Source organism: Bubalus bubalis, chromosome 8 (genome assembly GCF_019923935.1).
Source record: "Bubalus bubalis isolate 160015118507 breed Murrah chromosome 8, NDDB_SH_1, whole genome shotgun sequence".
NCBI lineage: Eukaryota > Metazoa > Chordata > Mammalia > Artiodactyla > Bovidae > Bubalus > Bubalus bubalis.
Window position 1 is genome coordinate 44,004,499 of NC_059164.1, and position 15,722 is coordinate 44,020,220.

At 42.8% G+C, this 15,722-nt stretch overlaps 1 protein-coding gene across 4 annotated transcripts in view; it reads right to left on the reverse strand.

Moving 5' to 3' along the window:
* Positions 1 to 12,591, reverse strand: part of NAPEPLD (N-acyl phosphatidylethanolamine phospholipase D) — a 58,262-nt gene extending 45,671 nt beyond the window's left edge. For 2 of the 4 annotated variants that reach the window (XM_025291064.3, XM_044946583.2), the window contains exon 1: positions 11,607 to 12,107. In XM_025291064.3, coding sequence (XP_025146849.2) covers positions 11,607 to 11,806 — 200 coding nt within the window. In that variant the 5' untranslated portion in view covers positions 11,807 to 12,107. The other 2 variants (XM_044946586.2, XM_044946585.2) reach the window with 2 other exon arrangements.
* Between the last annotated feature and the right edge of the window lie 3,131 nt (positions 12,592 to 15,722).

The following is a 15,722-nucleotide window of genomic DNA, read 5'->3' on the forward strand; positions in this document are numbered from 1 at the left end:
CCAGCATCAGGGTCTTTTTTAAGCAAAACAAGCATCTCCCCATTATAAGCAGTGCCGGAATAATGAGACATCTTGGTGTGTATTCTGACAATTTCATTCTTATAGCTGAGAGACATTACAAACGCGCACAGAACTCTACAGGATATACTGTTTAAACAGTATGTCACTGTCTCTTAATCTGGGAAGGCCCCCAAATTAAATAAATAGGAAAATCTGCTGCCTCAGAGGGGAAAGATGAATTGTTCCAGGTAGCAGGCTTGTACTGAGTTGATTTTCAGTCACTTTTGAATTTATGCTGATCCATCTAGATGCCTGCCCTGTGCCCCAATAGCCAATGGTACTACCATTTTAAGGGTACAACTTACGGCTGTGATGCTGACCAAAGCTTGCTGATCCAAACCACTCTTACCTTGGCTTCAACTGATACCCCTTTCTAATAAGCAGCAGCAGCATATACACATACTGAGCCTAAGGCCAGGGCTACTAGGCTAAGGAACCTCGGGTATATCACTCAAATCTCCCGGGCTCTCGGTTTCCTCTTCCCCTCATCTGTGGAAGGGCATTAATAATCTCATGTAAGTCTCTAAAACCAAACTAAATGTAAATATATTTAAAAAAATACTTGAAAGAGTTTTTGTAAATTATGAAGTTATAATACTGAAGAGGAAAAGTTAAAATTTTTTTTTTGAAAAGTTAAAATTTTAAGTAACTTCCTGCTCCTTCTGCCTCTATAACACAGCTTGCTCCTTGCAAAGTCTGGATCACGTAGGTCACGCAGTCTCAGAAAGTGGGGACTTAACAATACTAGGAACTGGAGCTTATCTCACTCACCCCTGTCCTGCTCTTTGCAATTGCCCAGCCCCTGCAAACCTGTTTATTCATGCCTGTCCGTGTATAGGTCAAGCATCCCCTCTCCATCTTGACTGCTGTTTCCACGTGAGCGCAAAAACCTAGTTTAAACCAGCCTGTTAGCAGCTAGTAACCCCTTTGTTCAGGGCTCAGAGCTTGTAAGTTAACTCCTCTGGGCCCACCAGCGTAATATACCTGCGTTCTCCAACTCTCTAAGTGTGGTGCTTGGTTTCTTGACCACTGGTTTCTGCAACATTTCTGGAGGCCCCAGCAAGATTCCAACCATGCCGACCCCTTGAGCCGCCAGACTGGTGGCTTGGCTGGGCTGGAGCAAAGGAACCCCAAGACGAACGAGGAGGCATGCCACCTGATGGTATTCCGGGTTCTCTTTCAGCCTGGTGTCCCGACTCTCCAGGTGGCCGAGCCCCCAAATGGACTCACTGGAGGGACAGACCAACTCAGCAGGAATGGCCACAGAATCAGGTAAGGTCCTGGGGCCAGTCCCCAGTCAGTTCCTACCCCAACGGGTAGAAGAAGAGACTGATCACCTCCTTGGAGCTCCCAGGAAGGAGACATCAGATAGGGAGAAATGGAGACGTGGGAGAATGGAGGCATTGTGACTGATAATCTCCTTGGAGCTCCCAGGAAGGAAGCAACAGTTAAGGACACCTGGGGACTCGGGAGAAGGGAAGTATTGTGATAGCCTCTGAATGATTGTGAGTGCGTGACTGCTGACTGAATGGAGTGAAAGAAATTTTTCTTTTTGGAAACTGCAAAACCAATTCTTTTTGCATTTGAAATTAAAAACAACTAGCTTGTTAAAAGGCTTCCCTAGGGAAAAGCTTGAAGTTAACCCTTTCCATGTCCTTGAAACACACAGCCAACTTTGCCTGAGACCTCAGCCTTTGGCAAATTAGAACTTCAAGCAAGGAAAAACAGGAGTCAAAGAGAGATTTTAAATCTCAAAGAGAAAACTATAAGATCTCTGACTGTCTGGATTTATGTATGTCTCAGTGTATGTCTTTTGTTTTTTTTCTGATATTGTTGAAGTTGTAAATGAGTTCTAATTTAATTGGCCTAAAGAAAAGCAAGCGCTTACAAATCAAACAATTCTAAATACAAAAAAAATTAATCCAAATAAATTTCAGAGTCACATAAACTGGGTAATATTCAACATTAAATATCTAGTATTAATGTTTGTTTGCTAATCTAATAAGGAAGAAGTAGGATGTATGTTTTTAATAAAGAAGATATAAAAAAATTACATTTTATAAAGGGAAAAGAAAGTAGGTCTGACTTACAGGTGGCTGTTAAAGAAAGTGGTTAAAAGGTATGTGAAAGGTGGACCCTGAAAAAATGTTTTGTGCATTGGTAGGACTAAGTTTAAAATAAATTTAATTAAATTTACCTAAATGAGTTTAAAGCAAGCTGGTGCAAAAACTTAAATTCGGCCTTTCTCTCTGTTAAGAGGACATACTCTCTTCAGATGTTGAACTGCTTTTAATTATAGATTTAAGTTTACCTCTTAATTGATCCATTCTACATTTACCTTTGAAACCTTTTGTTAACTTTGGCTAACTACTACTACTACTAAGTCGCTTCAGTCGTGTCCAACTCTGTGTGACAGTAAATAACTATTATTTCACAGTAACTTACATGATCCTACCTGACTGTTATAAATCCTTTTGACATTTATTGACAAAACTTCCTAAATAACTTGACTTTTAGCTAACTTTGGGATGCTTCAGAGGGCCCGAGACTTTCCAAAGAGCTATTAAGCTACCTTGATTCATTGGACACGTTAAATCACATGGGAAGTACTGTTAAAGGGATGATAAATATTTTCAGGTTATACTGTATGGTTGATGTTACTAATATAGATATCCTAAAATTATGTGACATTCATATAGCTCTGATATGCCCTGATAAAATATGGTCAATTATAATTCTAGTTATCATATTAAAGTGTTATGACCAGGCTTCTTTTGTCAATTGCAATAGAATCAGATTTTAAACATCCCTTCTATGGTTTTACTCTCATGCCTTTAGAAAAATACTGCTAGTTCTTTAAGATTTAGGAAAAGACTTTCTAAAATTAAGCAGATAAACAAATTTTGTTATTAACAGTAAGCTGGTACCAGACTGGAATTTGGTCTTCTGTTTAGAGAACAAAGTTTTCTTAGAATGCAGCTTTTGATAACAGATTATTAATTTCTTTGCCTTTAAGTGATTTATATTTGTTTTTAAAATCTTTCTGTTACTTTGGTAAAGTAAATAAACATTAGTTAAGGTTATGGTACATGTAGACAAAGCTCATTCGGCTTCAACAAAAAAATATAAGCCCTCACAATTAGATGTTTGCTATCCTGATGTCCTTAAAACATGGCAATAGTCTGCTCCTAAATCAGGAAATTAAAAATGGATAAACAACAGCTGAAAATTAAAGAGCCAGGGCTATGGGAAATCTTGGCTTTTCCTGGCTCCCTGACATTTTTATCTGATGGGTTAAAGCCTTCCCTGGCTACAGTGTTAATGTCCTCACAATGAGTTCTCCAAAAAAGAAAAAAATTATGTTTCACTGAATATTCTAGTTTTGTTAATTAAGGTCTGTGCTTATTAAGACTCACTTCTGAGATATTTCCTTGTTATTTGCTAAAAGGTTTAATTACATTATTAAAAAGGACACTCTAAGATTGTTTCTAAAGCTTATCTCAGTAACCAGTCTTTGGATAAAGGTCAGATGCTCCATGATGTACAACCAGGAGATTAACACTTGGCTATAATCATTTAACTGAGTCAGATGACCTGGGGTACACCAGAGTATACCCAGTGAAAGTTCCTGACTTAAATTCTTGCTTGTAATCTTACTAATAACTGCTAGCTATATTATTTTCTGCTGGAGCAGCCGTGAAGAGATACCCCACGCCCAAGGTAAGAGAAACCCAAGTAAGATGGCAGGTGTTGCAAGAGGGCATCAGAGGGCAAACACACTGAAACCATACTCATAGAAAACTAGTCAATCTAATCACACTAGGACCACAGCCTTGTCTAACTCAATGAAACTAAGCCATGCCCATGGGGCAACCCAGGACGGGAAGGTCATGGTAGACAGATTTGGCAGAATGTGGTCCACTGGAGAAGGGAATGGCAAACCACTTCAGTATTCTTGCCTTGAGAACCCCATGAACAGTATGAAAAGGCAAAATGATAGGATACTGAAAGAGAAACTCCCCAAGTCAATAGGTGCCCAATATGCTACTGGAGATCAGTGGAGAAATAACTCCAGAAAGAATGAAGGGATGGAGCCAAAGCAAAAAGAATACCCAGCTGCGGATGTGACTGGTGTTAGAAGCAAGGTCCGATGCTGTAAAGAGCAATATTGCATAGGAACCTGGAATGTCAGGTCCATGAATCAAGGCAAATTGGAAGTGGTCACACAAGAGATGGCAAGAGTGAATGTTGACATTCTAGGAATTAGCGAACTGAAATGGACTGGAATGGGTGAATTTAACTCAGATGACCATTATATCTACTACTGCGGGCAGGAATCCCTCAGAAGAAATGGAGTGGCCATCATGGTCAACAAAAGAGTCTGAAATGCAGTACTTGGATGCAATCTCACAAACGACAGAATGATCTCTGTTCGTTTCCAAGGCAAACCATTCAATATCACAGTAATCCAAGTCTATGCCCCAACCAGTAACGCTGAGGAAGCTGAAGCTGAACGGTTCTATGAAGACCTACAAGACCTTTTAGAACACCCAAAAAAGATGTCCTTTTCATTATAGGGGACTGGAATGCAAAAGTAGGAAGTCAAGAATCACCTGGAGTAACAGGCAAATTTGGCCTTGGAGTACGGAATGAAGCAGGGCAAAGACTGATACAGTTTTGCCAAGAAAATGCACTGGTCATAACAAACACCCTCTTCCAACAACACAAGAGAAGACTCTATACATGGACATCACCAGATGGCCAACACCGAAATCATATTGATTATATTCTTTGCAGCCAAAGATGGAGAAACTGTATACAGTCAGCAAAAACAAGACCAGGAGCTGACTGTGGCTCAGACCATGAACTCCTTATTGCCAAATTCAGACTTAAATTGAAGAAAGTAGGGAAAACCACTAGACCATTCAGGTATGACCTAAATCAAATCCCTTATGATTATACAGTGGAAGTGAGAAATATATTTAAGGGCCTAGATCTGATAGAGTGCCTGATGAACTATGGAATGAGGTTCGTGACACTGTACAGGAGACAGGGATCAAGACCATTCCCATAGAAAAGAAATGCAAAAAAGCAAAATGGCTGTCTGGGGAGGCCTTACAAATAGCTGTGAAAAGAAGAGAAGCGAAAAGCAAAGGAGAAAAGGAAAGATATAAGCATCTGAATGCAGAGTTCCAAAGAATAGCAAGAAGAGATAAGAAAGCCTTCTTCAGCAATCAATGCAAAGAAATAGAGGAAAACAACAGAATGGGAAAGACTAGGGATCTCTTCAAGAAAATCAGAGATACCAAAGGAACATTTCATGCAAAGATGAGCTCGATAAAGGACAGAAATGGTATGGACCTAACAGAAGCAGAAGATATTAAGAAGAGGTGGCAAGAATACACAGAAGAACTGTACAAAAAAGATCTTCATGACCCAGATAATCACCATGGTGTAATCACTCACCTAGAGCCAGACATCCTGGAATGTGAAGTCAAGTGGGCCTTAGAAAGCATCACTACGAACAAAGCTAGTGGAGGTGCTGGAATTCCAGTTGAGCTATTCCAAATCCTGAAGGATGATGCTGTGAAAGTGCTACACTCAATATGCCAGCAAATTTGGAAAACTCAGCAGTGGCCACAGGACTGGAAAAGGTCAGTTTTCATTCCAATCCCATAGAAAGGCAATGCCAAAGAATGCTCAAACTACCGCACAATTGCACTCATCTCACACGCTAGTAAAGTAATGCTCAAAATTCTCCAAGCCAGGCTTCAGCAATATGTGAACCGTGAACTTCCTGATGTTCAAGCTGGTTTTAGAAAAGGCAGAGGAACTAGAGATCAAATTGCCAACATCCGCTGGATCATGGAAAAAGCAACAGAGTTCCAGAAAGGCATCTATTTCTGCTTTATTGACTATGCCAAAGCCTTTGACTGTGTGGATCACAATAAACTGTGGAAAATTCTGAAAGAGATGGGAATACCAGAACACCTGACCTGCCTCTTGAGAAATCTGTATGCAGGTCAGGAAGCAACAGTTAGAACTGGACATGGAACAACAGACTGGTTCCAAATAGGAAAAGGGGTTCGTCAAGGCTGTATATTGTCACCCTGTTTACTTAACTTCTATGCAGAGTACATCATGAGAAATGCTGGACTGGAAGAAACACAAGCTGGAATCAAGATTGCCGGGAGAAGTATCAATAACCTCAGATATGCAGATGACACCACCCTTATGGCAGAAAGTGAAGAGGAACTCAAAAGCCTCTTGATGAAAGCGAAAGTGGAGAGTGAAAAAGTCGGCTTAAAGCTCAACATTCAGAAAACGAAGATCATGGCATCCGGTCCCACCACTTCATGGGAAATAGATGGGGAAACAGTGGAAACGGTGTCAGACTTTATTTTTCTGGGCTCCAAAATCACTGCAGATGGTGACTGAAGCCATGAAATTAAAAGACGCTTACTCCTTGGAAGGAAAGTTATGACCAACCTAGATAGCATATTCAAAAGCAGAGACATTACTTTGTCAACAAAGGTTCGTCTAGTCAAGGCTATGGTTTTTCCAGTGGTCATGTATGGATGTGAGAGTTGGACTGTGAAGAAGGCTGAGCGCTGAAGAATTGATGCTTTTGAACTGTGGTGTTGGAGAAGACTCTTGAGAGTCCCTAGGACTGCAAGGAGATCCAACCAGTCCATTCTGAAGGAGATCAGTCCTGGGATTTCTTTGGAAGGAATGATGCTAAAGCTGAAACTCCAGTACTTTGGCCACCTCATGCGAAGAGTTGACTCACTGGAAAAGACTCTGATGCTGGGAGGGATTGGGGGCAGGAGGAGAAGGGGACGACAGAGGATGAGATGGCTGGATGGCATCACTGACTCGATGGACGTGAGTCTCAGTGAACTCCGGGAGTTGGTGATGGACAGGGAGGCCTGGCATGCTGCAATTCATGGGGTCGCAAAGAGTCGGACACGACTGAGTGACTGATCTGATCTGATCTGATACTATTTTCTATGTAGCTTGCTTCAGAAGATTATTTCTTATTTCAGAAGATTATTTCTTATGTTACCAAATGTGTGACTGAGCCTGTGATAAAATGCTGGTATGCAGTTCCATATGAGATCAATAATTGTAATAATGTAACTAGATATGGGAAGAAGCAACAAGAAGAAATATTTTCCTGGACCAAGAGGCTAGTAAGACAGGTATGATCCAGAGACTTTTGCTACTTACCAGGCCTGGTCTAGTGACAACACATTGAGTGGCCTGTCAACAGAATCTTTGTTAGATGTGGGAATGAGACTTCCCAGCACCGTGGGACATAATGACCACGAAATGCCCCAAAACATGGTCAAATATGTGGCTATGAAAGGGCGCTGCTGACTGGAAGTTGGCCAGCTGGCCTTGCCAGCTGCCTCTACAAAGATTAAATCATGACCACTATAAGATGCTGACCTTCAACACCCCCTTGAAAGGAGTTCAGGGTGGAGACAAAAAATGAGGCACTCTGTGCTCCAGGAAAACCCCAGAAAAACAGGCTTTCACATAGTCAGATGTTTTCAGGTACAGATTTTTATGAGTCCAAATTCTTGCATCTTCTCATACTTAGACAAACACTAATATTACAAACCAGTGTCTGGACCTGGTTCTCCTGGCTAGCCCCCCAGCAGCTTTCCTACTTCTATTAATCTTTTGGCCTTATATCTTTAACTTTCTTGTTAGGTTTGTTTCCCCAGGTAGTAGTACAACAAGAATACCCCCCGGCCAACACCCAGACAGTGCTGGAACAAGCTGCCTTATCACTCTGTGGACTCTCACCGCCCTCCGTAAAGGCACCCCGAGGCCCTATTCTCCCTGTGAGATCTTATACGGGAGACCACCCCCAGTGATAGAAAAGCTCAAGGGAGACCACCAACAACTAGCTGACCTGGAGATGTCCCAACACCTCCAGGCCCTGGGAAAAGTCTTCCACCAAATTGCCCGAGAAACCTTAGAAAGGACACCCATTCCTTTGGGCAATTGGGTTCATCCCTATCAGCAGGAGATGAGGTATGGGTTAAAGATTGGATCAAGGAACCACTTTAGCCAGTTTGGACAGGCCCTCACATGGTTGTCCTGGCAACCCCTACTGCTGTTAAAGTTATAGGTGTCATTCCTTGGATCCACCACACCAGAGTCAAGAAGGCAGTGACTTCCTGTGATGAAGACACCTGGAAAGCAGTTCAGGACCCCCCAAAACCTCCTTAAGGTCCTGTTCCAAAGACAACAGCCCTTACCCGTGAAGGACGCTGAGCCCTGCTCTAGTCACTCCATAAGCTGACTAGTCAACACACAGCAGAAGCTTGAGGATCCTTCAGTCTTGCTCCAGTCACACTCCAGCAGCTGGCTGGTCAACACACAGCCGAAGCTTTAGGATCCAGCTATCAAAATATGGATGGATTTTCACTCTCAAACCTGGCCTCTAACCCTGATTGGTATTATTGCTGTTGTCTTCATTACAGGACCAACTAGACTTCCTGGCTGAGGTGGTTTTATAAAGCAGGAGAGAGCTAGGCCTACTGACAGCCAAAAAGGGAGGAATCTGCCTCTTCCTGAATGAAAAACGCTGCTAAAAGCAGCATGTAACCAATCAGAAATAGTCAAAGACATGGCCTAACAGCTAAGGGAGAAACTAGCTAATTCCTGGGATAACTGAAACAATATCTGGAGCTGAGGATCGTGGCTTCTCCCTTTAACAGGTCCTCTCTTTATGCTCTTTGCGGTGCTCTTGTTTGGCCCTTGTATCCTCAATACAATTACCAGGATCATAACCTCTCGGATTGAATCCATAAATTTACATATGGTAATAGCTCAATATAGCCCCCTAAACAATGGAGAGCTCTGAATGTCCTACCAAAACATGAGATGATGCTTTCTACAATGAATGATAGAAGCATCAAGAGGGGAGAATGAAGAGGAAAACTTAAAATTTTACATAATCTCCTGCTCCTTCTGCCTCTGTAACTCAGCTTGCTCCTTGCAAAGTCTGGATCATGTAGGTCACAGAGTCTCAGAATGTGGGGAATACTAGGAACTGGAGCTTATCTCACTCACCCTTGTCCTGCTCTTTGCAACTGCACAGCCCCTGGAAACCTACTTAATCACGCCTGTCCGTGTAAAGGTCAGGCATCCCCTCCCCATTTTGACTGCTGTTCCTGCGCGCGCAAAACCCCTTAGTTTAAACCAGCCTGTTAGCAGCTAGTGTTGCCCACTATAGTCTGTCTATAAAAACTCTGTAACCCCTTTGTTCAGGGCTCAGAGCTTGGAGTGTTAACTCCTCTGGGCCCAGCAGCGTAATAAACCTGAGTTCTCCAACTCTCCGAGTATGGTGCTTGGTTTCTCGATTTCTGGTTTCTGCAACAATACATTATTTAAACAACTGAGTTGGCAAAGACTGTATCTCTGACGTAACAATACTGCCCCTGAGATGTGTAAGTTCATGCATAATCTATCACAAAGTCTGTTAATTAAAATATTTAAATACACAATTAATGAGTATTAAATTCAAAAGACAAGTCAAGGAAAAGCACTATAAATATAGAAAGGTAGAAGTCTTCAGTATTCTAGCATCTAGAATAGTACATGATTTGACTTAGACTGGAAATCACATGGGTAATTCTTTAAATACCAGTTTTACGCATGCCCTCAGGCCTTCAGCCTCAATTGTGTGCTCATTAATTATGGGCACAGTTCATTTCCCCAGTAATACTTCAATGAAAACATTTCTTACCTGTATGCATTTCAATCTAAAATGCCCAGATCAACACAAACCACTTACAGGCATATTCTAATTTACAAAGAAAAAAAGAATAGAATGGAATGGAAAAACTCACTATAATTACAGCTGTCTACCACTACAAAGAAAAAGCAGAATGAAACAACAAATTAAAGGCAAGGAATACTTTTTCAAACACAGACAAAAATATTCTTAAAAATCGCCCCAATTTCCCAAGTTCACTAATACTCAAAATTAACATAACACCCTTTTCATACAAGATGACTCGATCATAGAAAGTATAACTAAAACCCTAACCCAACGAAGGAATGCTTGTATTAAAATGTCCTTCATATAGTTATAACTGAATTAATTTCATAATTAAATTTTGCAATATGAAATGTGAGACGCTGAATGAAAATAAGAGTATGAGAAATACACTAGGTATTACCGTCTCTTTGAGACTACAAAATTCTTGCAGCAGGAAGACCTGCAGAATGTAATTAAATCTGAAAATTGTGACTATATTTTCACTTAACTTAAAACATTTTGAAGTCAGTAGCGCTCTTAAATTTTAAACAAGACCTAAATTTCTTCTCTAACAGACTGAAATTTTCTTCCAACAAAATCAGACTACTGTGGGAAACTGGTAATCTTTTCTTTTTAAACATTACATAACTTCTTCCTAAACAATATGGATGTCTGAGGCTAAATCAAAACCAATGAAACCGAAAATAGAAATGGAACTGCTAGATATTCATTCTTAACAAAGATGGAAATTATTTCTTAATTTTCAGAGAGCTGTATTTCAAGAATCACCTTCTCAATACATTAACCAGAATTATCAACTAGCAAACACTTGATGTTAATTAGCCAAAGTAAACCAGGTGAGTCATATTATAACATATACAGAACTGCAGTAAAGGAAAAACCAAAAATCAAGTGACGTTTTAAAGGTTAACTTTTCTCATACTAGAATTTTCCAGGTACAACAGAGATATGATGCATTAGACTCAGAAACCTGTAGAAACGTATTGATCTCAACTACCAAGATTATAGCGAGTTCTAGTCAAAGGAGGGGGTAAAAACTATTTGAATACCTGTTTTGAAAAGCCTGCAGTAACACTCAACTTGAGAAACAAACCACCGAACAGAAAACAAGAAAGCACGGTCAAAAAAAACAAAAACAACAAAAAAAGAAAGCACCGTCTTCTACCACCTCGCCGCACCTTGCTCCAAACTTTAGCTCTTCGTTTCCTTTCCGTGGTTAACTTTCAAAATAAATGGGGAGAAACCTGTCGGAACGAATTTTTAGAAATAAGTACTACAGGTGAAGCAGAAATAAACTGTTCTAAGGAAGCTGTCTAACCACTCATTTACATACACCAAAAGACACCCACATATATTCCAGTCGGTGAAGATGCTACCTCGTGAACTGCAGAGAAGCTTGGACCTATATATAACAAATCCCAGAGACGGCTACTCTACCAAGCGCGGGGAAAAAAAACAAAAAAACAAAACTATGTGGCTCTTAAAACACGCAGCGCAAAGATGTGGGCTCCGCACAAATTCAAACGAAGCCCTACCATTCAAAAGCGCAGCATCTCCGAAATGAGGCAGGGCTCGGGAGCAGGAATCCACCCACAGCCCGCTCTACTCCGCCGAAGAGGCCAAGCAGCCCCAGGCCGGGGTGTGAGGACCGCTCCTCCCAGAGACCGAGAGGAAGCCAGCCGAATCGCGCGGTGGAACTGAGCGAAGCGCGGGGGAGGGAGGCGGGCGCGGGGCGTGGGCTCACCAGGCGCGGGGGGCGGTCAGGCGCGCGCGCCGCCGCTTCTGCTGCTGCTGCTCCTCGGCTACTGGCCACAGCGCCCCAGCGCAGCGGGAGCGGCCACGGAGGCCGGCGCCCGAGTTTCTCCGCCCCCGGCCCCGCCGCGCCGGCTCCGCCAAGGGCGCCAGCAGCTGCAGGCAGCGCCTCAGCGTTCGCCGCCTCACCATCCCAGGGCCGAGCAGGCGCCGCAGCCCACCCGGCGGCCCGAGGCCGCGCGGGGCCCTGGCCGAGCTAGGTTCCGCTCCACGTCGCCCGATCACTCACTCATTGTGACCTTCGAATCCGGCAGCCCAGCCAGCGAACCCGGCAGCCCCGGGCTGGCCGCTGCTTTGGCCTTTACCAAGATGGCCGGACCCCGCCGGCGAGGCCGTGTTGGTAAAGGAGGTGCCGCGGCACGCTACGCCCCTCCCGGCCCGGCCCGGCCTCTGTCCTTGCCCCACTCGCCCTCCGCACAAGCCCTTCTGACACTATGCTGGCTATCCTGTCCTAGACCAGACGCTAACTTGCAGATAGCTTAAACAGCTCCCGGATCAGCCGCCCATTGCTAAAATTAAATGGAAGCGTGGTGGCGGTTCTTAGCCTGCGCTATCCTAGTAGGCAAGTGAAAGTGAAAGTCAAGTCGCGTCCGACTCTGCGACCCCATTGACTGTAGCCTATCAGGCTCCTCCCCATGGGATTTTCCATGCAAGAGTGCTGGAGTGGATTGCCATTTCCTTCTCCAGGGGATCTTCCCGACCCAGGAATCGAACCTGGGTCTCCCGCATTGCAGGCAGACGCTTTGTCTGAGCCACCAGGGAAGCTTAGGTAGCAAGATACTTACGGTGATGACCAAATACCACCAGATTACTATTCTTAGCTTTTCCCCAAGTTTTCATTTTTGAGTTGCAGGATGCAATTCATTGTTTTTTAAAGTGTTTTAAAGTATAGACAGATGCAAATAGAATTCAACAATGAGTGGTTGGGTGTTCACGGGCCAGAAAGAAATGCCTTCAGCCTGGGCCTCCGAATGCAGATACAACTGCGGGAAAATGCAAAACAAATTACTTTGCAATTTGAAGGTGAACGTGCCAAGTGTAATAGCGTAGGAATGTAAAGCAGATTATATCAGGTGTGGACTTTTACCCCCTCGGGGAGCTTGCAGCTGAATCTTATTGACTTAAGGGTGATTAAGAGCTGCTTGTTCCTGGGTCACAGAGTGTTCCTCGCTGCAGCAGGGAAAAGAAACAGCGCTACAAAACCAAACTATAAATTGAAGCTACTGATAGCTCAGGAGGTCCTCACAGTGCCCTTAGCTGAGGAACTTTTGAAAAATGCCCTCTGCTCCCCTCACCCCAATTCTTTATGATGATGTTCAAATATACAGAAAATAGAGATACCTTTTTGTTATACTGTCTGAATAAATTGCAGGTATCAAAATCAATCACCCCTAAATACTTCAGCCTGTGTCTTCTAAAAAAATAAGAACATTCGCCTCAGAATCACAATACCAGTACCACATCTAAGACAACAATTCCCTGATGGTATTTAACATCCAGTCCATTTTCAAGTTATGTGATTGTCCCAAGAAGGTCTTTTAAGCCTTTTTTTCCCCTAAACTAAGATATTGCCTAGGCTCATGCACTGCATTAATGTTTATGCTTTCTAAACTCTGGAATATCACATAAACTTTATGGATTGTGTTGTCATTTCTACTCTACTTCTGTTGTAGAAAGGGGGGCTCCCTCACCCAGGGCCCCAAGAGCGGCCTCTTGTCTAACACTCAGAAAAGAACTGTGGGAGGAGACATGTGCTGACAAAGAAACTTTATTGATAGAAGGCACCCGAGCAGAGAGCAACAAGGTAAGGGAACCCAGGAGAACTGCTCTGCTTTCGGGTTTTATGGTGATGGGATTAATTTCCAGGTTGTCTTTAGCCAGTCATTCTGACTCAGAGTCCTTCTGGTGGTGCATGCCTTCCTTGTTCAGCCAACATGGATGCCAGACAGAAGGATTTGGGGAGGTGGTCAGACACATGGTGTCTCCTTTTGACCTCTCCCTAACCCTTCTGGTTGGTGGTGGCTTATTAGTTCCCTGTTCCTTACCAGGACCTCCTGTTGTAAAACAAGTCATGCAAATAGTTATATGGTACCTGGCCAGGGTGGGCGGTTTCAGTCAGTGTACTTCCCCTAACACTTCTAAAGCTTAATTTTTCTTGACAATGAAAAGCTGTTTAGTATACCAATTTTTATCATTCCAGGCAAAAGTACCTTGTCCTGCTTTCACAGTACAGAGCAGAATGAACGCTGTGCCTCTTGCATTTCACTCATGGTTTAATTTTAGATCCTGACCTGCTGAATTGGGTTTTATATGTCCTTCGCTCTTTGGTGACCCCTAGAAAGTCAGGCATTTGGCATATAATGGTTTGTCTTTTAAGTTGTCACTGTTAAAAATAAGACAACAGGCCTAAAATGGAGTCAATTAATGCTTAGCTCCACATCACCAAATGGAGACTTATAATGTCAGCCTCTCCCAATCTTAAACCAGTCAATCAAGGAATCACCTGGTCAACACTAGTGAGATAATCAGCCTGATATATCTATGTCATGACAGGACACACCCAGACCCACATCATCCCCTAAAGGAAAGTGACCTTGTCACAACCAATTCACTTTCTGCTAGTATGACTTCCAGGTCCCACTCCCTTCTGCCTGTAAAGTTCTTTAATTTTGTACAATGCCTGGGAGCTTCTATCTATCTATGAGATGGGATGCTGCCAAATTCATGAATCATTGAATAAAGCCTATAAGATCTTTAAAATTTACTGTTGAATTTTTTAAAAACATTACTTCTTTTTTAAATGTTAATTAATGCTGTAAAGAAGAGGAGCAAATTTACACAGATCCCTTAAGTAGTTAGGTGGGCCAAGGTAACATTTCTGGAGACTAGTATTAAATGAGCTTATTTTAAATGCTTCACAAAATCTTAGGCTCTACTTAAATAACTTCTGTAAAACCACATATAAACCAATTTTAGCACAATAGCTCATCTGTAAAGTGAGTTCTGCAATCAGTATTGTCCTTTCTTTTCCCAACTCCAAGCCTAAAGGCACAGAGGACTAGAGCACCACATGACTACTTACTGCTGCTGCTGCTAAGTCACTTCTGCTGCTGCTGCTGCTAAGTCGCTTCAGTTGTGTCCAACTCTGTGCGACCCCATAGACGGCAGCCCACCAGGCTCCCTCGTCCCTGGGATTCTCCAGGCAAGAACACTGGAGTGGGTTGCCATTTCCTTCTCCAATGCATGAAAGTGAAAAGTGAAAGTGAAGTCGCTCAGTCGTGTAACTTACTAGGGGAGTTTAATTCAATGTGTATTTATAGCAGCACCTGTGGAATTAACTACTGCATTCACCTCCAGTTAAATCAAAAATTGTTTGCATGAACATTAAGAATCTATCAGTTCAGTTCATTTCAGTAGCTCAGTCGTGTCTGACCCTTTGCGACCCTATGAATTGCAGCACACCAGGCCTCCCTGTCCATCACCAACTCCCGGAGTTCACTCAAACTCATGTCCATCGAGTCGGTGATGCCATCCAGCCATCTCATCCTCTGCCATCCCCTTCTCCTCCTGCCCCCAATCCCTCCCAGCATCAGAATCTTTTCCAATGAGTCAACTCTTCGCATGAGGTGGCCAAAGTACTGGAGTTTCAGCTTTAGCATCATTCCTTTCAAAGAACATCCAGGACTGATCTCCTTTAGAATGGACTGGTTGGACCTCCTTGCAGTCCAAGGGACTCTCAAGAGTCTTCTCCAACACCACAGTTCAAAAGCATCAATTCTTTGATGCTCAGCTTTCTTCACAGTCCAATTCTCACATCCATACATGACTACTGGAAAAACCATAGCCTTGACTAGATGGACCTTTGTTATAGATAACTCCAAATAGCAATGAGGCAGCTAACGTCTAAATCTGCCATTAACTACCTCTTTGACCTTGGAAAATACCCATCTCACATCACCAGGCCCCCACTCCTACCCTCCAAAATGACCAAGTCTTTATGGCCACTTACAGTTGTAACATTCAATGACTCTAATAAAAAAGATTGTGG